Source organism: Nothobranchius furzeri, chromosome 8 (assembly GCF_043380555.1).
Source record: "Nothobranchius furzeri strain GRZ-AD chromosome 8, NfurGRZ-RIMD1, whole genome shotgun sequence".
Lineage (NCBI taxonomy): Eukaryota > Metazoa > Chordata > Actinopteri > Cyprinodontiformes > Nothobranchiidae > Nothobranchius > Nothobranchius furzeri.
Window position 1 is genome coordinate 53,400,816 of NC_091748.1, and position 24,697 is coordinate 53,425,512.

The 24,697-nt window shown below is 39.8% G+C and overlaps 1 protein-coding gene across 1 annotated transcript; it reads left to right on the plus strand.

Moving 5' to 3' along the window:
* The first annotated feature begins 3,875 nt into the window (after window positions 1-3,875).
* On the plus strand, window positions 3,876-19,648 carry rorca (RAR-related orphan receptor C a). Its single transcript, XM_015971500.3, has 10 exons — window positions 3,876-4,102; window positions 10,132-10,217; window positions 10,299-10,440; window positions 10,596-11,036; window positions 11,135-11,256; window positions 11,581-11,713; window positions 15,732-15,839; window positions 15,997-16,107; window positions 18,523-18,635; window positions 19,262-19,648. The coding sequence occupies exons 1-10, from the start codon at window positions 4,096-4,098 to the stop codon at window positions 19,421-19,423; spliced, it is 1,425 nt and encodes a 474-aa protein (XP_015826986.1). The 5' UTR covers window positions 3,876-4,095; the 3' UTR covers window positions 19,424-19,648.
* Window positions 19,649-24,697: the final 5,049 nt, after the last annotated feature.

The window sequence follows — 24,697 nt, forward strand, 5'->3', positions numbered from 1 at the left end:
TCTATTAAGTTGTCGTTTCATTCATGCACCAAACTCCGAAAGAGCAGAAATCACCATGCCATATGAGAAGACCGTTCCGAAATCTGACATTTCTGTTGAGAAGGTGTTAGTCAAGTGGCTTCTGTTTCTATGCCACACACACACACACACACACACACACACACACACACACACACACACACACACACACACACACACACACACACACACACACACACACTCATCTGCCTTAATCTGGAAAGCTGGTTGAGAGCTACGTGTGTATGTGAAGCGCTAAGCGCCTGCTCCTTGCCATCCTCCATGTTCTAATTTGGGTATTGCCATGGTTACGTAAGATTGAGGGTCAGGAGGTCAGTGGCGTTGCAAGCAAACACCGGATGGCTGTTTAACAGTGTTTTGGTGCATTGTTTGCAGCATAGCATAAGCAAAGAGATGCAACAGAAGACATTTGAAATAAAAATAAGCACACAAAGGGGAGGAAGAGGAAGTTTAGAGCTGCAAAAGTAGCCAGTGGGTTTTTCCTATTGCATTCAGGAAGCCTAATAGTGCTCTATAGCATCCTGTCATTCACTGATGTCTCTGTGTGTGTTTTATACATATGTCTAATTTCTTAGGAATAAGTGGGAGAGGCTGAACTTACAGAAAACGACAGACAAAAGACCCTGTGTGCACAGCAGCATTAGATCATACAGGAACAAACATTTGAACACAAAGCATACACGGGACGTACTGACAGACGGCGTTATGATACGCACCAGGACACAACGGTGTCCATTGTGGAAACATTAGCCTCAACACGCATGCTCATCAGAAAGACAAGAGAGGAGGGGTGTGAAGGCTCTGTGTTGCTCCACTAACCTACTTACCATAATCCCGCTCTTCTCCCCATTTCATAACTGTGCCTAAATTACATGACACACTCATCATCTCGCCCATGCCTTCAAATCAATTATTTTCATCAGAACTCTTATCAATAGGTTTGGCTTTTGTTAGGATGTTGAGTGCCAGCTGGGTTTTACTGTTTTCCATCGTGCATCCAAACACATCCAAACCTTTAGCAGAAAGAAGAATGCACGGTAGGATAAGCAACAAACACTACAACAACTTTTTTTGTGTTCTACAAAAAACAATTGAATATTAAAAATAAATGTTGATATTTATTGATCAGTTCCCCCCTTGAAGCTCAAAGCAGCAGGAAAACAAAACAAAAAGCAGCACAACAGCGAGGGTCCGCACCTAATTCCTCTGCTAAGATTAGTTAGTTAATCCTATGATATAATTACAGGTTCTGGCAATCCTGCATCAAGCTGGAGGGAAACCTGAGGACATGACTGCACTTGTGTTCTAAACATATGAATAATTCAAATGTGTCTTCTTTGTTTGAAACAAATCCTATTTAAAAGAATATTCAAATTATTTTGGGCCTTTCATGTCTGCTCAAAAGACTGACTTCTTTGTGTAATTGTATTATTATTATTATTATTATTATTATTATTATTATTATTATTATAAATAACAAACTAAATGAAGTCTGTTCCAGTGACAAATTTTTAACAACCGCAGAAATATTTTCCTTTTTGTCTGGTGTCAGCAGTGTGTCCAAAGGGGGGACTTGGGGGGGAAATGCCCTCCCTCGCAAAAAAGATGGCCACCCCAGGTGCTACCACTAAAACTGTGACACTAAAACATCTATAACAAATAAACAGAAAAGAACACATTAAATATAAAACATATGAAGAATTAAAAAATCAAATGTAAGATGACATTTTCACAGTGAAGCTCAAAAGTCTGATTTAAGTGAATGCAGCAAAGCACTACAAGCATTGGTCTCCATTCACGTTGTTCCAGGAAGGAGTCAGGTGTTGGATCGCAGAAGTCAGTTTTGTGCAAAAGAAAATGAGAAGAAAATAAAAATCCTAGTAAATAAAATGAAATTAGAATATTACCACTACTAGTTAAATAGATTTGGTTGCGGATGACTACTTCAGTGTCACTCTGCCAGCCCAACCACATTTATTCTCTTGCACATTGTGGAGTTTTATTGTGGCTAATTTGGCAGTTTGTTATTTTTGGTTTATTAGTTTTCAAAAATCACAGCAGCTGCACTGCCGTCAACAATCTGGGAAAAAATCCCGAACAACAGGTCAAAAACTCCTAACCTCTCTGCTTCACTCTCCCACACCCATTGGGCGATGTTGTTACAACCTTGTGCTGCTGTGACATTCTGTAGTTTTTATGATTTTGTTTCATGGACCAAGAGGATGTTACATTCACAAGCCATCCTATATGTGAATGCAGGGAGCCCAAGTCACGCCGATCTACTTCCAGACCATGGGCCACCCACTATAAAAGTTTTTTTTCTATTCCTGTTTGATATGTGCCGTGGATTTCACATATGATGCCCGTGAATTTTAATGACACATTCTAATGCCAAGAAATTATTATTTTCAAGTGAGGCAAAACGTTATTTCAGGTTTTGTGTGAAAATACGTCAAGAACTAAAAATGTGCATCACCAAATTGACATCATTGAACCAGAAGAGCAGAGGGAAAAAGGCTGTAAGTTCAGCAAACTTTGAATCCTTCATTCAGGAGGAAGGAACCACCATAGATCTGGCTGTGTGGTAAGTAGCAGCTTTGCTAGAACAGAGGAGAGTCAAGTGTTGTGCTTGAATGCGTCTGCTGAACGCTCAATCGAGAACTCATATTTTTTGTGAACGTGAACTGAACTTGCTCGTATTTTGTCTGAGTCTGAAAGTGTGAGCACTTTCTTGCATAAGTGAACGGGTTTATGACTTATGAATGGCGCTCAATTGCCGTTTGAGCTCCAGATCTCCACGGGGCTAAAGCCTTAGCTAAACGTCCTGTTAACCATAGACTTCATAAAAAAGCAGACCCCAGAAATGTGGCCGCCATAGGCAGTAGTGGTCGATGCATTGTCTACTCTCTTATGCCAGTGCTGTGTGGAGGACGGGCGTCATGGTGTGTTACAATTATCTCGGAAAGAATACAATATACACTGTACATAACATTGATTTTAGATGCACCCTTACAAGCTTATCTGGTAAAATAATCATGTTTCCACCACAGCTTTAGGCACTGCCATACTGACCCTTGAAGTTGATTGAAAACATATTCTCTGACTTGGGGGGATGTTCCAGTTCCTTATTTCTAAGTATGCTAGAATTGACTGGAATGAACCAGGGAAAGCATCAAATCTGAACATAAAAATTTATTTTTTGAAAAAATAAATAAATAAATAAACCTGACTTTACAATGTCAGAGAATGTACCAATTTTACAGTAATATGATGAATGTAAGCATTTATTCAGGAAAACATGTCGTAGATGGTTACAGTAATAAAATTGCATGATTGGTACAATGCTTGACCTTATTTTGGTTTACAGTAGTCAATTAGATTATTGTTATTAATATTCGGTGAATTTGTAAAAATTACACACACACACACACACACACACACATATATATATATATATATATATATATATATATATATATATATATATATATATATATATATATATATAATCTGTTTTGTCATTTATTAGCTAAATGACAAAAATTAAACCAACCATGTTATTTTAGTCGATCAGTTCCCATGCTGAGTGACTCCGAACTGACACACTGCCACACTTTCCCACGCACGCGAGCACCTCCTTGCGCGCTGGGGGCGGCGCGCGCTCGTCAGCTCACGGGGCACGAGGCGGGCGGACCTCAGGGTGAGGATCATGTGTAGTCCACGCGCCGAAACTGGGTTAGTGAGAAGCGGAGCTGGAAGAAGAAGCTGGAAGAAGAAGAGCTGCTGCCACTTTATGTAATTTAATCTCAGCCGCTCGGAGCTGAGACACTTTGCAGGCGCTAGACAACAAAGACGCGTCGCTTTTAGTACGATTTGAAGAGAGAGCAGGAGAAAATCCATATGAGAATTCGTTGTTGTGATAGTTTTCAGCTGCTCCGGTTTGGAGCGAATAACAGAAATTGTCCTGCGCTCTGGTGGTTGTTTTGTTTTTGGTTTGTTTGCTTCTCTTGCTCGTGGAGTTACATGTCCCAAAGAGTCCAATAGACCACCGCCAACATGAGAGGTGAGTTTGGGAGAATGTTTCAAATTTTCAACCTGACAGCCTGGTGTTTGTGCACAGCTTTTGCCGAGGAGCTGCTTTTGTGGCTGACCGAAGTGCGTCAACTTCATGCGCGCAGCACACCACCAAGCATGCATAAAAATAAAATTGTAGCGTTTTTTTAACAGTCAGTTAAAATATAACAGACTTAGATAATAGCATGCCTGTAATCGGTCCGTTTGGATAAATTGCAGTGGATTAGATTTTGTTTTGCCTGTAGCCAAAAGAAATGCTTTACCTTGTTTCTGCTACTTTTTCACCTGTAAGCCGCTGACTCCAGTTATGTAAGACTGGGGGGAGGGAGGGAGGGAGGGAGTGATTCATGCGCTGTCAAGTCGCATTAAAATCTGCTGGCATTGGTTGTTGTTAAATCGGAGTCTCATTTCTTATACGTTTATTTATTTATCTGTTTTAATAATTCGTTATATATATACAATTTCTGATACGTGGTATACTTTGTGAAATTAAAATAAAAAAATTCTGCTTTATCTTTTATCATTTGTTTGATAAGAAAACATGTTATGCGTAAAAATGCGCCGCTGTGGCTTGATTTCACTATCACAGGTCCTCGTCAGCCATTTGTTTTGTTGTCAGTATCAGAAGTATGGAGGCCGTGATGAGCAGGGAGAAGAGGCGCTCCATTGACCTAGATCTGTCATTAAAGATTACAGCAAGGGTGTGTGTGTGTGCGTGCGTGTGTGTGTGTGCGTGCGCGTGCGTGTCATTACGTTTGAAACATTGAATAACTAGGGAGTCGTTTTAAATCCATCAACAAGCTTTATCAGATTTGTTCACAAATGGCACATTTTTTCATTACATTTTTGCCATTACAAAGATTACATTTCTTTTTAAATACATTTTTAATATATAACTTAATAAGATGAAGTCATAGTTTAGTTCAGGGGCCTCCAATATGGTGCCTGTTGGCACCATGGTGCTCTCAGGGGCTGTATAAGGTGCCCATAGGCCTTTTGTCCAAAAAGCACAAGTCTACAATAAACTAAAAATATTTTTGCTGCAATCTTTTTAGTCAAATATACATTAATATAAATTTACAATTTCCAAAATTCTTTAAAAGCAATAAATTAGGTTTATTATACATGAAATTTAGTTTAAATCTAATCTATATCAGTTCAAAGGTCAGTATTGTGTCATCCTGGTATTCTTCGTATGGCTCAGTACCCCTGATTAGCTCTCAGCATCACATAGGCTGGTGACCACTGCGTTAGTTGTTTCAAGACATTGGATCATCACGCACTGCTGCTAGAAGCAGGAAATGAGCACAGCAAGCCCACGTTTTAACCATGAAGCAATGCAGCAGTCAGTTAAGCACATCTTCCTTTTGGCTAAGGCTACCATCATCAACTGATGGGTAAATATTTGCATTTAAGCATGAGTTGTCCATCTTATTTTGATAAAAACATTATTTGGGGTAAAAACTGAAGCACTGGATGAAGTTTCAGGGAACTTTTAGGTACTACGATCAACTGAACAGCAAGCTTCCATCTGAGCTTAGCTCTCTGTCAAAAAGCCATGGTGGCTTTATAGAGGAGAGTTAACTTTGCTCTCCAAGGACATCACTGTGCAGAACTCAGCCTCAAAGCCACTATCTGTTAAGAGATTGGGGCCTTGGGGATGGTAACGGCAAGTTACAGTATGTGTCAAGGTGCCCTTTCTCTCTGACAACTGCATAAAGATTATCATACTCTTAACTAAAGTTTTAACTCTTAATTTACAAAATCTGGCATCTCTGTTATCGTGTGTTTTGCCTGCAAACAGATTTCGTAAACTGAATGCTTTATTCCTTATTTAGACTTCAGTGTGTATAAATGTGGATCCAATTTGATTGGTTATATCTACTTTCAAAGTATGCATGAAGATAATGGCAATAAGTGAAACAGTCAGAGTTTAACTCAAGGTTACTGTTGTTGCTGTAGAGGCGATAAACTTGACTCCAGCTTGGTCTTGTTGTGTTGCAGAGGCCCATTTTAGTTTGGAGAAGATCTTGCAGCACAGACAAAGTAATGCACTTCATTTCATGCAAAACTCCCCATTAGCATCCTTTTGTACTGCCATGCGGGTCTCTACTGCCTCTGTAAACACTGAACGTGAAAAGAGGAGCAGCTGCTCTCCTCGTAGCCCTCGCAGACATCAGAGCTTCTGAGCCTATAGCAGCCCGAGTAGTAGGCGTGGCCAGCTCCAGCTTGTTTTTTTTCTGAAAGATCCCCGAAACAGCAAATTCTGGAATGTACTAAAACTGTCGAGACAAAAACTGCTGAAATTGCTTTATTTGAGAAGGATTTAGAGCAAAGAAATTAATGAACATGTTTTGCATCGACCATAAAACTATTATCACTTAAGAAAAAAGTCACCCTTTAACAGTGGTGTAGCATTACATTGCTTTCACAGGCCTCTCTTGTTCATGTGCATAATTATAAAAAGAGAAGTTAGAGAGCAGACTTTTAATTGCATAGAGTAAACTTCATGCAGCCCATAAAAACCAATAAATCAGACGATTGTGTGTCTTCTGTCCCCGGTTTTAATGCAGAATTTGTGTTTATTCTGGTTCCATTGCATTTACACCTGTCATGCATATTTAAACTGTGTGAGGTTAGCAGCAGGACATTTTAGATTACCTTTGTGTTCACCTACTGAATCTGTAAAGACAACAGGTGACAGAGTCTTGGGTTCACACGTTAAGGAATTATTTTTCAAAAAATAAGTGCGTCTGTTCTGTAGCCGCTACGTGATACTTGTACACTTTTCTCCTAAACGGTTCCCTAAAGGTTCTAAGAAATGCAGCTTAAATGTAGAGCGTGTCAGGGAAACGTGAAGTGCAAGGTAAATAAGACATTGGACTCTGTTTGATTAGCCAGGATAGGAGGACAAAGTCTCAGCAGCTCAACGTTTATAGCACTGGTGGAGAAAGTGTCGGCTGACAGAAACTAAAGCACGCACAGGAAAACCAGCAGGTGTGACATTAAGTTTTTTATTGTAGAACTGTGAATTTCTGCTTCTGGTTTCCTCAATTGTGACACTAATTTCTATAGCAAATGTCCTCTATTAAAGCCACTAATGAATGTGTAAAAGAGTAAAATGAAGCACATTGGCATTTAAAACACACAGGATCATCTGTTTGAACACATGCTGTTATGAATGCTTCTGATAAACTAATAGAAATGGTATTTCATTCCGTTTTTACAGGAAGGAACGATTAATGGAAGTTTTCCAAATGAGTCCCACAAAGAAGAAAAGAGCTTTTGTTTTTACTCGTTTGGAGTTGCGTTACAGTCACACATTGTTCTTCACGCTTAGTTCAAGAAATGCTCAGCTCACTTTTATTTAAAGGAGGATTCAGGTGTTGTGAATCGTGCAACAACCAGACTTGCAGAGAAAATCCTCGGCAGTCGATTCCACCAGAGTAAAAATAGATTGATGGTCTAGCTGAGACACAGCTGACATTACACAGAAATAGTTGGCATGCTGCAACTCGTTCAGGAGCTACTATGAGCTTATCTGCCCCCCGCCGACATATAGTTAATATTTCTGCAAACATTTCCTAATGTTGCATCACTTGTAGAGTCTATAGTGTTACAGCGAGTCTCTGGTCATCTTGTTTCATTGACTAATCAAATCTCGCTGTTGCTGGTTGAAGCCAAATGACAACATCAACCGTCTCCCTTACTTAAAGACTGAGCCGGATTTGGTTCCACCTTAAAACCTGCAAGAAACCAGATTGTGTTTCTTGTAAAGTTGCCATGACAAGTCCCGCCTACCCCCTTTTCTAAATGTAAACTGTGTCAGTGGAGCAATTCCTGTTCAGGCCGTACTCAGCTGACTGGCAGGCGAGACGTCAAGTCACAGGAAAAGCCTCCCGCTCGGAAGCCAATCGGAGAGCAGTAAGACGAGGGAGGACCGTTGCCCGGACAACCACCTCTGAATGCGTGTGTTCATGGAATGCACCAGATGGGAGTTATATAACAGACAGTAGGGAGGCGGGGTGGAGTGGGATGAAGGAAGCAGTAGAGAAAAGCTTTATTTTGCGCCTTTATTTATTTATTTTTTTACGTATTTCTCATTTACGTTTTGTTTGCTGGGATATCTTTTCTGTATTTCAGGGGAAAACACAGAAATGTTTTTACACGTTTCTTTCCCCCTGAGCCAGAACCACAGGACAGTGTTAGTAACAGCTTGTGCTTTTGCTCAGTCTGTGACGCACGTCATTCCCCACGCAGAGTGACTCGTGATTGATTGGATTTGAGGATTTTTTAAATGAAAACATCGTTAAAAAAGCCCCAACAATTTTCTGAAGAGCTGCGAAAACCAGTTTAATCCTATTTTGTGATTTAGCCGGTTACCTAACACTCCTTTGTGACCTAACTAAAAGGTTTTAGTGATTGTTTGGCTTGTTCTAGATAAATACATTTTTTCTACAGCAGTGCGTTTCACTTGCTCTGTGGGCTACAAACATCAACGTAGTGCTGGGTGTTCGGATTGGAGCTACAAGCGCTCTGTCAAGACGCAAGAAGTCAAACCTTTTCTGATCCAGTCATCTGTTAAACATCTCTAAAGATTAATTTTTGGTCCAATGTTTCTCATTTGCATGAGCATCGTCTGCTTCACTCGCAGCAAAAGATCACTTGGTGTTTTCACTGAAGTTTGGAGCTTTCTTATTTTAACCCTTTAACTCCCTCACCGAGAAATAAGCGATGAAAATGTTCCACTTTTGCATTTTTGATGTAGGGCAGTAAGGGTGTTAGTTTAATGTAAATGAATTGTTTTAATAATAAAATAATAGAAATGATATTAAGGTACAATAAATCAATGTAATGTTGAGCCTTTTCCTCAAATAAACTCCACATTTTGGAGAACTTTCTTAAAAAACGTTTTCTTAAGTTCATTTATTGCCTCAGTGTGATGTAGGGACTTTAGAAATGCTCTACCAATTGGTTGAGCAGGCAGGGCAAAGGGTGCAGTTGAGTCTAGAGCAGTAGAAGCTTCTCCCATTTTCCTCGTCCAGACCGTTTGAGACGAGCTTTTGAAACAAACCGTTTTCACTTTAGTTTAATTTTACATTATAACAACAAACCTTTTCTAAAATCTCATTATGTCTGTCTTACTCTAAAAGAACTGCAGTCAACCATCATGACCATCTGAGCAGACTTAAGGCTGCAGGGCTCTAAGATCCAGACGAAGCCTCTAATTCAGCGTTCATTTAGTAATCTGCTAACTTTTTGCTCATCTTGAATGAGGAGCATCGGAGACTGGTGAAACTTTATAACCCCAGGCCTCAGCTAATGCAATTGACCTGCTATTCTGGGGTTGTGGAGGCCCGGCTACTTAGATAAACAGCATAATGAAAAGAACAGGCTGTTCTTGATTAAGAAGGCTCAGGCTTCCACTCCAAGCACGAGATGTATAATGTATGCACAGTTCGGTTTGCGCTCTTGACACTTCTCTGGTTTCTTTGCAGTCTTGCAACATAATGGGATTTTTTCCCATTGTTACTATCGTTGCTGCAGACACCATGATGCACAAACGACATCCGACATCCGTCTCACACAATTGTTTATCTGACAGAAGTAACGCTGTACCGAATGCGAGGAGCAGCATTTCATTCGTGGTGATGGTGGACTTGTTTGAGTTTAAAATCATGGCCGTCCAGAATAAATATTGATTTGTTATAAACCGCCAGCCTCGTTTTACATGGTTGAAGAGATTTATTGATCGTAACACTTGTTAGTGCGTCAGCCCTGCAAAGCAAATGTTGAACTGCTTTTTTTTTTATTTTATTATCCAACAATGGGCTTGATTAATAACTAATTGGCTGTGTTTTCATGCAAATAGTATGTTTCCCAGTACAAAAAGTAAAACATTTGTCTGAATTTGTTTGATGAGCATCTGGTCTGTGAAAAACTGTTACACCACAGCTGCTGGTCTTATTAAAATAAAATCTAGATTGATATTTAATAACTTGTTTGCTTCTTTTTCAGCACAAATAGAAGTGATTCCTTGTAAAATCTGTGGTGACAAATCATCAGGCATTCATTATGGTGTCATCACCTGCGAAGGCTGCAAGGTAAAAGAAATTGACACAAGGTTTAACCAGCCACCCTCGACACTCGGTGGGTATTTAAATTCCCTGTCTTTGTTTCTTTAGGGTTTCTTTCGGCGTAGCCAGCAGAACAATGCCATGTACTCCTGCTCACGGCAAAGAAACTGCCTAATTGATAGGACCAACCGCAATCGTTGTCAGCACTGCCGGCTGCAGAAGTGTCTCGCTCTGGGTATGAGCCGTGATGGTGAGTTCAGTCGCTCCGTTCCTTTTAACCACCTCAGGGTGACTTCTGCTTCCTCGACATTTTCTACTTTTAATCACACTTGTTGAGACACGTAGTTCTTCTTTGCACATCATGTTAAAGTTGAGTTATTTTACCCCTCCGCTCACCTGTCGTAGCTGTGAAATTTGGTCGCATGTCCAAGAAGCAGCGAGACAGTCTGTATGCAGAGGTCCAGAAACACCAGCAGTCCCAGGAGTGCGGCGGAGTCGGCGTCTGCGAGGAGAACGGTGACATGGCTGACCACAATCGCACCTACAGAAGAGGCTCCAGCGCTGCTCTCAGCGACCTGGACGACATCTCTACCCTGCCAGAGGGCCTGCTTTTTGACCTGCAGCTGACTCCAGAGGATGGTGGTGGGGAGTACTGTAACCTGGACATGCTGGGAGGAAGTGCAGGCAGCAGTTCCTCCTCTCAGAGCTCACCAGATCAATCCAGCTTGGACTTTGTAGATGGAAACCACGGCATCAAACATGAATACCAGCTGTTGCATGAGTCTGGACTCTTCTCACATGCTATTCTCAACCCACTTCCAGAGGGCTGCTCCCTGCTGGAGATAGGTCAGTAGGAAGTAGGAACCCTGTATTACTCCTTAAACTAAAATTCTTGATCTTGTAGCAAGTTAAACATGAATAAAGTAAGATTTTCCTCCATCCAGAGCGTATAACCCAGAGTGTGGTTAAGTCCCATATTGAGACAAGTCAGTACGGAACAGAGGAGCTGAAGAGAATGGCGTGGAACCTGTACAGCCCAGAAGAGACGCGCTCATACCAGACCAAGGTAACAGAGAAACACCCTCTCCTCTGCGTGTATTATTAGAGCGGCCTTTGGAAGAAAACCTTTAAAAATTTGTATTTATTCTCCTGGACATATGTTTCAGGTAAACTGTGATTTTATCTCTTGGGTTCCTTCGCCTCATTCTGTGCTGGGCTCTTTTTTACTTAAGTGAATTAATGGTTTTACTTCGCACATAAATCGAACAATCCAAAGACTTTTAAATGAGATATAACGCAAAAATTACAAAGTAAAAAAGGCAACCATCAAACAAAACTGATGTCAGCTGCAGTCCTCTAAAACATTGCATTATGGTTCTTTCTCTTTCAGTCAGCTGAGGTGATGTGGCAACAATGTGCTTTTCACATCACCAATGCCATTCAGTACGTGGTAGAGTTTGCTAAGCGCATCTCTGGCTTCATGGACCTCTGTCAGAATGATCAGATCATCCTCCTCAAAGCAGGTCAGTGCATGACACCATTTCACACACCCTGCAGCCTTTAATCAGTTCTACACACAGCCAATCAAGGGCGTCGGTTTGTTTTCAGAATTGCTGGGGACAATAACCATACACATGAGTGGGGTTTAAAAATTGCTGGGGACAATAAAGGCAGGCTTTTTTTAAAGTGGGGGGGACACAGCTGCCAATCACAAATTTTGCCGGGGACATGTCCCCGGCGTCCCCGGTTAAAATGACGCCTATGCAGCCAATTTTGTGTGTATGTTAATTTGCGTTAGTCTGAAGTGGTGGGGGAGTTCCAGACTCCCAGCGTCACATGCTTGCAGAGTGACTTCCAGTTGGTTGTTCTTCGTCTAAATAATGGCTGGCTTTGTTTTAATTCACACAGCTTCTTCAATTCATCTCTTTTATAATCATATAATGAATAACTTCTGCTCATAAATTACAAAGATAAACTTGTGCTTGTTTTCACGTTAACATTCCCAAAACAACAAATCAGCCCTCATCTAATGCAGCATGTTTAGCAGCAAATGTTTTTTAAATTTTTTTATTTAAGATATCATATCATATCATGGAAAATCCACTTTTTGGAGCTTTTTACCGTGTGATATTATTCCCTCACGAGAAAAAAGAAAACCCATTTTTGGCTATATTCATGCAGTTTCCTGTTTCAGCTGCAAGTTAAAAGTTTTACTTGCTTTATCTTGTAAAGCATCAGTGGAAACTAGTCTCGTCATCAGGCCCTGCTGCTCTTCCAGAAGTAGTCTCTGGTCTGAAACCTGTCTCTCCTGGCAAGCACAGGATATGTGACTCAGGCGAGTGATGCCATGCGATGCAGCAGACTTGGTAGTCCAGTGGTTGGAGTGCTGTGCTGACATGCAGTTCTGTGCAGGTTCCCATCCCAGTCTCAGCGGTAGCTATTGCCAGTATTAGGTTTTCAACCCTTTATTGTTAAACTGTTTAAAATATAAGGACTCATCTTTTATTTAGCCAGTGTGAGTCCATGTGAGGTGAGCTGAGTAAATCAACTAAAATGCTACTTGGAAACGACCAAATTCAAAGCCGTTTAGAGACACAAAATATTCTGTAGAAAATTATTAATAAAACAAAAATATAAAAATGTGAATTCTGCTTCAGCTGGCTAAATTAATCACTGCCGACACGACCGTGTTTCGAGTCCATGCCAGCACATGACAACACTGAGATGGCAGGAAGACAACTTGACCACTGGACTACTATAGCCAAGACCCCAACAGACTCGCCGAAGACGCTGTTGTAGGCACGTTTTGTCAGAGTGGGCATCAGCGGAGTTTCACTGAAATGAAGCGTTTTATTTTTGGATATAAATTCAGGCTGACAAAAATAACTAGTATTTAGGATAAATAGCATCTTAATAGTGCCAGCGGTAATATTTTAGCATATACTGTGCCTACCTTTGCTCTCAAAGCTTTAAAATTACATGATATGGCATTTTAACATAAATAACAGGGATGCACCAATACCACATTTCCCAAAACAAGAAATAGTACCTGCAGTTGAGTACCTGCCGGCTCTGTGTGGCAATACCAAGTACTCATAAAGACCATTTACCTAATTCATGGCTTGGTACAGGTCAAGAATGGTCAGTAAAGTAGCAGGTCGCTCATAAACTAAACAGGATCAGTCAGCTGGGCTCTTTTATTGTGTCATAAGCAGTTCCTGTCTTTTTTTTAGGTTTGAAAATATCACATAAAAAATGTCTTTAATTTAATCCGATCTGGACTTTGTGTAAATTTTAAGTAAATTTGAACAGAGTAACATCTCCTTATGTGAAAATACTAAATAAATAAATTGTGAAACATTCATACCAAACTTTTCAGCTGTGTAAGTCCTGGTGTGGGAAAATGACTCCTTTTATGCCTGCAGCTGTTGCTCAAGGCTTCCACAAATCAAACTTTTCCTCGCCTGATTAGAACCAAACTGTTGGATCATGAAGTTTCTGTGCGTAGAGTAGTAGTTTCATTAGACCTACTTCTTTTCTGTCATAGATGTTAGCAAAATGTGTCAAATTAAAGCGTGCTGCTGCTTTATTAGTGTCGATCAGCTGTGACTGACAGCTTTACCTGAACCAAACTGTGGTACCATGAGGATTTCACCGACGCTTAAGCCACATGTTACAGTAAATGGGTGTGTTTCCGTTGTGGACCAGAGCGTTTTGACTCATCCCTAAAGCGTAGTGACGCATGAATTTATGCTTAGTCTATTTTTTATGTGCTACGCTTCGAGAATGCGTCAAGCTCAGCAGTTCAGATCGGAACAGGCAGGAAGTCCTACACTGGAGCGGTGGAAAACATCTGGCAACTTTCAAACTAAAAGTCACATGCTTATTTCCAGTAGCTGAATTAGTGAAACAAAATACGATTACCTGTGACGCCTGCATAAAGCACAGACCCTTTGGATACATGCTGCCGTCTTTCGCCTTGCTAGTTATCTTGTGAACTGCCAAAATTAAAAGTGGTAATACAAGTGGCCGATTTGCATCTGAAACAGCACCAGAGGGCAGGGAGATGCTGCTGAACTCGCTGGGAAAAAGTGTCTGTTACTTGTCGCTTGTGCATCTGGGGGAAAGCCAAGGTTGGCTGCTGTTGTCCCCTGCTACAACTCATCTGAGAGATGAGTTTTATGATGCATGATGTGGTTTATGCGTGGTATCAGCATAGTTTTATGAGAACAGGTACATGACTATAGTATCAGACTGATACCTGATGCTGGTATTGGTACAGGGGCATCCCTAATAAATAAAGTTATTCAAAAAGCATTTTAGTCCAATTGGCACAAAAAATGTTACCAGGCAGACTTATGAGATGCTTTCTCACCAGTCACACCTATTCTAGTATGTATTAATACAGAATGTAACACAAAGTTATGTGATTTAGCACCAAACATTTATAGGGTCTGATGCTTTGAGTGCAGTAGTCTTCTCTATCAGAGCAGTGAGCTGGTTTGAGCCAGAACCTGCTTACAGTTCAAGTACAGAACCATTTAGCATTCTCATTTTGTCAGCCTTGGCTTTGAAGTATTGTCTGAAAACACACCCACAACACACACACACACACACACACACACACACACACACACACACACACAATACTCCCAACCCAATTACTGCCCTGTCACAGATGTAAATCTTTTCAATCATAAAGTGTGTGTGAACCTACAAATTAGAGAAGCATATACGGCATGCCATTCAATTAACCGTGTACATGTAAGAGCCTGTTGCAGTTAGCATGTTTGCACCAACTCACTCTGCCAAAAATAGACATGAAATAGTATTCAAAAGGCACACGCTGGTTCAGTCAGTTTCTAAGTGGCAGCCATGACAAAGCCTGTGGATCTTTTCATGGAGATAAAAGAAAACAGGAGCTGCAGTGGGTTAATCACATAACCCAAAGGTAAAAGCATCTCAGAATAAAGCAGATGTCATAACAGACATGTGATGCAACAAAAATCGTGTAACTGAGCTATGACATAAACAAGGTAAATCCTTCTACAACATGGAGTTTGTTTGGTTCGTAAACACCAGTCACTGCAGTGAGACTTTTAGTCACGGATCATAATGTTCAGAAAAATTACAAAAAGAAGTCTTTTAACAACTTCTGCCCAGAACTAAGTAGAGCTCAACTGTCCTCGGATGTGCGGTGACTCCTGAATACTGTAGAGTTTCAACTTGTTACCAACAAAACTGGTGAGCTTCCCCGGGCAGGCACGGCCCAAAGCCACAGAAGTCAACTCTTAAATGCCTTTGTCTCATCCTTTTGATTAGCTGGTTTTGTCTGGATGCTGTACCAGCAGAGGGTCCTCGCCACACTCATTAACGTGAATGTTGTAATAGAACAGGTCCTCTGATTGCACATGTAACACATTCAACTGGCATTTGTGCAAAAACATGTACTGTCCAAGTCTTGTGTCATTTTATCAGCTCCTCTGACTAAACTCTGTAGATGTTCCTGCATTTTTCATGAGTGTATCTGTGTCTCAACAGGCTGCATGGATGTTCTTCTGATCCGTATGTGCCGGGCCTACAACCCCATCAATAATACATTGCTCTTTGATGGAAAGTTTGCCACTCCTCAGCTTTTTAAAGCTCTTGGTGAGTCAGCAACTTTCAGTGTTTTTCTCGTTCTCTTCTATGAGCATCATGAAAAGTTGGGTAGGGTATTTTTGGGTCACCTTTTCATGTGTCACAATAATTACTGTCAGCACTTCCTGTTTTGATTTTTTTTGTTTTGATTGTCATTTCGCTTAAGGCTGTGATGACCTCGTGAGTGCGGTGTTTGACTTGGCAAAAAGCCTGAGTCGTGTATCGATGTCTGAGGAGGAAATGGCGCTCTTCAGTGCTACTGTGTTGCTCTCACCAGGTGAGAAAATGTTCCCAACATGATAAATCTGTTAAACAGGTATCTGGCACCTATGTTGTTGTTGTATGAGTTTGAATATTAGGATGGTTCCAGTTGGCACTGGTCGCCTCGTCTTAATTTTTCACTGCAGAATGGATCCTTTGGTGAAATCAGAATTGGCCAAAAAATGCTGATGTGTGTTTAAATGACATGAAACAAAATGTATCTAATTGTGCGTGTGTGTGGTATGTATATTTAGTACGTTTTACTGACTTTACAAACATTTTTTAAACAAGTAAGACAAAAAGTGGGTATAATAACTTAAAGATGTCCTGGAAAAATCATTTATAACAATTTGACTCACAGAATAAAAAAAGTTTCTATATGTAAATGAAACCAATTAAAATTGGCTTGATTTGCAGCATTTGGTTGCAGATTACATTTGTTAGTGTTTGGCAGAACTCCTTGGCAAATTTAACACTACATTTATATATTTATATAATAATTATTATGATACAACGTTACAATAAAAAATACAGCTTTGTTACGTAATCATTTAGGAGATGCCAAGCCCTTTAATGAGCCGTCTCGCAAAGTTCCTCTTAATTAAACCTCATTATTCATGTCTGTGTGGGAACATCTCGATATTGTTCACTACTTCCCAGTACAAACCCGGAATGGTAACAATCTCACTTGGCAGGTTTTTGGCAAGTTTGAACCATGATGAACACTGAATGATGCCAAGATGAGGCAGTAAAATATCCTAGAAAGATGGAAAAACAATGAAAGATTTTTCTCTGCAGATCCGTCTAGCCACGCTCCATTGTAGCCTCAGCTGGTCTACCATTGGCCTGAACTACTTTAGGTCAGGCCAATCACAGTGCTCTATGTGTTTAAGAAGACCTTCAGCGGGCTTTCCACCATAGCTGCAGCAGAGAAAAACTACAAAAATGGCATCTGTTCAGAAATGGCATTCATTTGAAACGGCTTTGTCATCAAAATTGGATGATTTTAACTTGACCCTTTCTTTGAGACATGAGCAGATAGAGATGCTTAAGTCATTTAGTTCAAAAAAGGTTGTGTTTGCTTCTTTTTACTTTTCTTCGATGGTGCATGGCAGACTGCCCCATTGATTGATTTCCGTACTGATGAATAGGTCACATTGTTAGTCTGATTGGTCCTAGCACTGTCCAGTTGCATGTGGACACAGTTTGAAAGACAACTGTCGATTCCACCCCATGACTCATCTCTTTCTATGGACCATGGCCAGACTATATAAATAAAACTATAGGATGGCTAGCAGGCTGACAGTATAATATATTACAGTGTGAATGTGTATGTGCGTGGGTGAATGACTTGTCATAAAATGTGCAGGCGGCAGTGTCTAGGCCTCCATAAGAACTTATATAGACACAGACAACTTATGACTCCTGAGGAAGTTGGCAAGTTTTTTATTGCTGAACTAGCCACATCTCATTCAACACGTCAGTGGTGATTTAAGTTATTAACACAAATTCAGCTACAATCATGTGAACCTTTAGTAGGTTTTTGCAAATTAACAGTCATGTTTATGTAGCTACATTGAAAGTAGAGTTTCTGCTTTAAGAATATATAGATTTTTATATAAATAATTATACATATGAACTAAATAATAAAAAGAACACTAGAGAAATTAAAAAACACTGGAGAGTGTTTTTACATCTGAATATTGAGTTAAATTAACTTTAAAGGTTGAATATGGAACAATTTAATAAGCTATATTTTTTTAAATGATACCTCCACGAGGCGTTTAGAGGTGTGCAGAATGGAAAATACAGTGCATCCTTTAAAAGTCATATTTTAATTTAAAAAAATTATCAAATTTCTTTTGACGGGTACGATATTGTTTATGTTTACATCTACCAGCCAATAGAGGGCACCATTATGTTACAATTCTGCTCGGCACAGCGAGGCTAAATGGTGGCCTCGGCAAGTCAAGCAGCTACTTCTGAGCCCAGAAGATGATCTAACGTTAAATACTGTTGTAAAATAAAATTATAAGTAGAAATTGGTCCTTACCCTGTACGGTTCGCCACTGGACATGGTGCTGGCTGGTCATTTCACGTATCGGCAGTGACGTCCCACAGCTGGAAACCTTGCTCTATTGCTGCAACTACACCCTCTACACACTAGATGTCGCTATGGTGTTCATGTTCCATATTCAACTTTTAAAGGGGAATATTTGAACTCTGTAAATGTGTTAATTCTGACACTAATTTGAGTAAAATTAACTCTGAACATTTAACACAGGCTAAAGAGTAAATTTTATTATATTTTGTGAGGAACCAAATGTTATCTGAAACTGTTAAATTATACTTTCCCAGAGTTGCAGTGACACAGGATTTGATTGTTTTTTACTGTGTAATAATTACTCAAACGTTTCCTCTACCTTATCAGACCGACCGTGGCTAACGGATGTCCAGAAGATCCAGAAGTTGCAAGAAAAGGTTTATGTGAGTCTGCAACGCTGTCTGCAAAAAGAAGGTGCATCAGAGGAGAAGCTAGCCAAGGTACAGATTGGTGTTCTGTCAAAATATGCACTTGACTATGGGGTGCCGATTGTAAAATTATACATAAATGATTTAAAATTTAAATACATAAAATACATCTATATTTTTAAAATGAAATCAAAAATATTCTAGAGAACAAAGACAGGTACACAGGCTATTGACCATGGTTGCATGGACTCTTGGTCTCACCACCAGAGGGAATCTGAGGTGTTAGTTATGCTTTTATTTTGGTAAGGGCAACTTCTATTTTACAGTCTGGATTTGCACATTTTCTGAGTTTTTAGATTAAAACTGCAAGATTCAAATTTAAATTGTAGTTATCTTAAGTGATCTGATTTCAAAGCCTTAGGTTTTGCTGTATATATTTATATTCAATAGTAAATATTTCATTTTTGTATTTATGTTCAAACCTTGAGACATAATATTGTAATTTACTAAATAAATTGGCAAAACAGTGACTTAAAAATGTCATACTTCATTTTTATTGATATGAGGAGTTCCTTAAAGTTTCCTAATATATTTTTTAATCAGTGCCCCATACCTGGTAATGATGTTAAAATGTAAATGTAACCACTGTAAAAACATTTTGTTTACCTGATGTTTTGTTTTTTGTTGTTCTTTTCTAGATGGTTTCTAAACTTCCTGTAATGCGGTCGATCTGCAACCTACACATTGATAAACTGGAGTTTTTCCGTCTGGTCCACCCTGAGACCGCCTATACTTTTCCACCTTTGTATAGGGAAGTTTTTGGCAGTGAAATCACCTTTCCAGACTCTACGGAGGGCTAGTTTATCCATTTAGTTTGAATGTTATGTTTAACATAGCGACACTGAGGTTTATATAGAGGAGGATTAAAAAATGTGGCGGACATCAGAGGCAAAACCAACTAGTAGCCCAATGACAATCCTGCACGTTACACTTTAGCACACAATCCTCTCACCTCTGAAGTCCAAACCCTGTGGAGTAGCTTCCACTGCCCTGCAGGCCAACCCTCTCAGCTTAACTCAGTGGGGGCTGCTTCTGGCTCATCAGTGTCTCCTTTTGGTTTTCTTTTTAAAGAATGAAGAAATAGTCAACAGCATTTGAGTTTGCAGAAATATTTTTCTATAAGACTCATCAAATCTAAACAGTTTCTGGTGTATATTTTGATGTATTCATTCTCATGGCTTCTGTATAAGATTGTTGAATGTACCTCCCTCTTCCTGTAACCATCCAGCACAGCCCTGGGCTTCAAATAGAATGTAGTAAACTCCTCACCCACTTTGGGAGATTTACAGTGAAGATGCCTGTTTTTGTTGCAAAGTCTAGAAACGGTTTTTGTTTCATTCTGAAGATTGCAGTTTTGTGACATGATCAAACTGTGTAAAGGGACCATGATCAAAGTTAAAAGCAGAAAAGTCATTTTCTTTTCTAACTGTAAATCACATTCAGATACTGAGCTCGGCTACTGCCGTGCACCAACAAACACTTTCACAAAGAGCACAAGACACAGCACTTGAGCTAAATGATGTTAGCCGTTGCTACTAGCACACCTTAGACACCGTTGTCAGTAAATGGTGACTTTTATCTTTTACTTTTATGCAATCAGTGACCTCAACCCAAATACCTTTTCCCTTTGCAAATGCCACTTAGAAAGTGAGACGATTACAAAGGTATTTGTGGACATATTTTCAGATGTACTTTTTTATATATAAATATATTTATATATAAAAGCATCTATAAAAATGTGTAAAAAAAATAAAAATAAAAGAACATATGAGGAGAGCAGGTCTTGGGCTCAGGCTATAATGTCCACATTTTATGGTTCTGGGATTAAACAGGAGAGACATTGTAGCAGAAATGAAAAAGAAAGTGTTTCATCAGCACTTACACCTCCTTGTTAGGACCCAAAACATCTCTTAGAAACAGGGTTTTATAGGTTTGCAGTCAAACTGCCAGCTGGGATGCTTGTATTTAAACCAGATAGAAAAGCTAGATGAACCCGCTACCTGTGAGCATGATGCTGAGAGGGAAGAGTTATCTGCACAAATGTCTCATCGGCCTGAGACTTGATATTGAAGTCGAGCTTACAATGAAGGGACAACAAAGCATGGGTGATGGTGTTATTCAAGCTTCCCATGCGTCACGAGATGTTATCGCTCCTCTTGGGTTGGGTTGATTATGTGGTCTGATCAGAGAATGATAACCTCTATTCTTTAACTCCCCACCGCCTAACTACCTCACCTTCTCCAAAACACTAGAGGGCAAAGCACAGGGTTCATAACTCAGTGTTGCACACTAGAGAGCCTCTTCAGAAAATTCTAACTCCTAGTGGCAACACTGAGAGGTGGAGTAGCAACTAGGCAATAATTCAAAATGATACCATTGTTATTGAAACTGGAGAAGAAAACAAATGAATGGAACACTGGATCTTCATGTGCTAAAGACACATTCTGGTTTTTCATAGCACTTTTTGCCTTTTGGGTCCAGGAAGTTCTGGATGTGTACAGATGTATCTCAAGTTACATCTCCGGGGATACCAATGGGTGTGTCCAGATGAGAAGTCTTTATTTGAGGAAGGATGTATTGGATTTCTGTCAAACAATAAGTTTCAACCAACAAACATAAAGAGGACATGAGAAAGCAACGGCTATCCTTGGAGTAAACATGTTGATATACATACATATGTAAATAAGTTTAATGACAATCACACGACAGGTGTTGATGTCTCGGTAACATTTATTAAGCTTTGCGCTGCTGGGACAGTGCTGTTCACCATTAACTTCACCCAGTATGAAGGGAGCATGACCCTCGTCTTGGTACTTTAAAAAAGTGGCATTGTGGGATCGTGCAATAATGTCTTTCCCATTGTTTTCAGTATGTTGGGCCCTAGTTTAAATGTATTACAATCACTGTTTTCACAAACACTCCAGCTTTATAACCTCACAGCACAACACATTAGTATTCACAGCATAATATACCAAAAACTTCACTAACATCTTTACAGATCAGATTAATCAGCCAGGTGGCACCCACAGATTGTAGCAAAGTGCAATGCTTTGTGTTTGGAGCCTAGTCTCTAAAGGCCTGTGTAGTCTGAAATATCAGACTTCTGATCTGTTTTGTCCGTTCCCTTTAGAGTCACTCAGGGAGATGGCTGGGCTCTCTATCCTACAGCAACTGCAGTTAGTCGAGCTAGCAAGGCACCTTGCACCTACCTAAAAGACCTTTAAACCTTGATCACTGTGTACAGTACATGTCCTTGTGAATGTTTGATTACATAAGTATCAAAGATTTTACCCTGTCTCGTTATTATATCAAGACTTTTCTAGTTTAAGTCATAGATTTAATAGGATTTTTTAAGTAAACATAAAAGATCAGTTCTAATCTCTGAATTTTATTCTGTTGTGATCTTTTTCCTTTTCTGTTGTACTGTTTGTTTTATTTCCTCGTCAGGTTAGTGTCCTTTTTGTCTCAAAGAGATGTAATTTTATTTTTTCTAAAGAGCGTTTTTAAAAATAAAATGTCCCCCAGAAGGTTTTACTTTTGTCATGATCCTTCTGTTTATGATCTTTTCACTTTATTTTAAGATGATTTAATCCAGCCAGATTATTATGGAGTAATTTAAGTCATTGTTTGTGAGGCCCTAGAGGTTTTAACACAGTGAAGTGTTATTGCACAACGGTGATACTGTATGTGGATTCAAGAATGTAATAAAGACTTTTTACAAGTAAAACTAAACGTTGTTGCACTCTTGTTCTTTATATTTAACCTTTTACAGTCAGTTGATTCTTCTATTGCTCTGAGCAATGCAGCTGTTCTCCTGTACTTATTCAACTCAGATTGAGTTTTAGACAATTTTATTAGAAAAGTTAATTCTGCTGTGAGCATTTCAGAATATTTAAGTTATATCGTTAGATGGTTTATGAGAATCTTAACACATTTTTCGACAAACAAAAACGATTGAGTAATGTGCATGTCCTTTCTCCCGCCTTTACGTGTGCAGAATTGGAACTGTAAAATTATGCTTTGGGCAACACATGCACACACACACAATCCTTGTGTATTCCCTTTGACCCTACTTCATGGCTGGTTAACACAATTAGTCTCTGGCGACATCTAGTGGGCAAGTTGGGAAGAATAATAGCTAGGTCATGAGTGAATATTAAAATATGCGCAGTGATGCTCTTCAGAATATACTTCAAATTATGCAATGACAGAGATTTAGAGGACCAATATTACAAATCAGATGGAACAGTGCTCCAGGCTCCAGTCTGTGAGCCTCAGCTGCTGAGGGTTTTAACACCAGGAGGAATTTAGTGGGAGCTGGTAAACCTAATGGCAAATGGCAAATGGCCTGTATGTGTATAGCGCCTTCTTAGGGTTTTACAACCCCCCAAGGTGCTTCACAAGCCACGGCTACATCTAATTACAGTTTTTCTCAAATGCTAAAACACATTTCACAAACGTTTCCTCCATGTTCCCCAATGTCTAAACACAACACCCTTTTCTAAAACTACATAAACACAACCACACCTTCTCACTTCAAAACTCAAACTTTCACACCAAAAGAGCAGCTCGAACCTTCAAAAATGTAAACACTATGCACATCATTACACACTACAGCAAATCAATTGAAAACACAATGCTCAATTTGTGAGAAGGTTCTTTGTTTCATAACTGCCAATTTGCCCATTTTTAGAAACTTAACAGTTACGGATCTTCTTAGATCTCTGCAGAGGATCAGGCATTTAGATTTGTGAGTTTCATATGAAGGGTATAAATCTATAGAAAATTCTGCATGTACACTACTGTAACACAACTCATGCAAAAACAGAATCTATTTCACACAACAGTACTCTTGAAAACATGAGCAGGGTGTGAAATGTTTTTATTTACTTTATTCACAACACACACACACACCACAATCACTGTGCGGCATCATGTCGCTGAGCTGCATCGGGCCACATCACCTCATCCACATCGCAGGCTGTATTGTCTCTTGCTAGGCACCGCGGGAAAAACACCCTGGAATGGCGAATCCATCCTTGTAAGGCCTCCGCTGGGATATCACCACAGGCCACCTCCACTGCCCGAGGTTCTCTCTAGTGTATGGTTGTCTGTCATACACCTTCCGTCTCCACGATAAGAACTCTACAGGGTTCAGGAAAGGGGAGTAGGGTGGCAGACAGACGTTTAAAAAGTGGTTACTGTTGGTGGTGAACCACTCTGATTTGGTTTGTTCCGTGGAAGCGGACATTGTCCCAAATGATCACATAAATGTGATGTGCGGGCCCAGGATGGTGTTGTTGGCGGTCCAGGAGGATGTCTTTTAGCTCCTCTAGGAAGGTGAGGAGATGTTGGGTGTTGTAAGACCCAAGGACAGCATGCCGATGGACAAGCCCCTCCGAACCCATGGCCGCACAAAGAGTATTACCCCCCCATTGGCCAGGAACCTCAGTGATGGCTTTTTGGCCAATGTTACGGCCTCTTTGCCTTAGTTTCTGCAGGTTGAAGCCAGCCTCATCCAGGAAGAGGTACTCATGAGGTCTGGCCATCGCGTCCAACTGTAATATCCTCTGTGAAAGTGTGAAAGTGCACAGGTGTTCAGAACAACAGTCAATCAGGTAGCACAGTATTGTCCAAAACTAATGTAGACCACTGAGCAACACAGTTTATCCACTAACTGTACATTGCAGAATGAAGGGGGCTTGGTTTTTGATGCAAATACATTTTCTCTTGCGAATGAATGTTGTTTTGTAAATGCTATTGTTTAGTGTTTCTGATGTTATTAATGGTATTTTGTTCTGTTTCGTATTTCATTAAATGATAAAACATCATCTAAATAAACCAAGACAAGCATAAATGAATTCACTAGAAAACCTGGAAAATACCTGCTACATCCAGCAGGGAGCAGTAGCTGGCCATCTACTTTTGCTACCTTCATGTAAACTGCGGAAAATTAAGCTTCCAGCTGGTTGTTGATTTAAAATAACGATTCGTAATGTTTTTATTGTTCATATTGTTTTCTTGACATTTAGATTTCCCTAAATCGTTTTTGCACCATAATTCGAAATAGGAGT

Bases quoted from the DNA above. Each gene is read 5' to 3' on its own strand.
- rorca (XM_015971500.3), top strand. The intron at 10,218-10,298 runs GTAAAAGAAATT...TTGTTTCTTTAG, and splicing joins TCACCTGCGAAGGCTGCAAG to GGTTTCTTTCGGCGTAGCCA. The intron at 11,257-11,580 runs GTAACAGAGAAA...TTTCTCTTTCAG, and splicing joins CGCGCTCATACCAGACCAAG to TCAGCTGAGGTGATGTGGCA.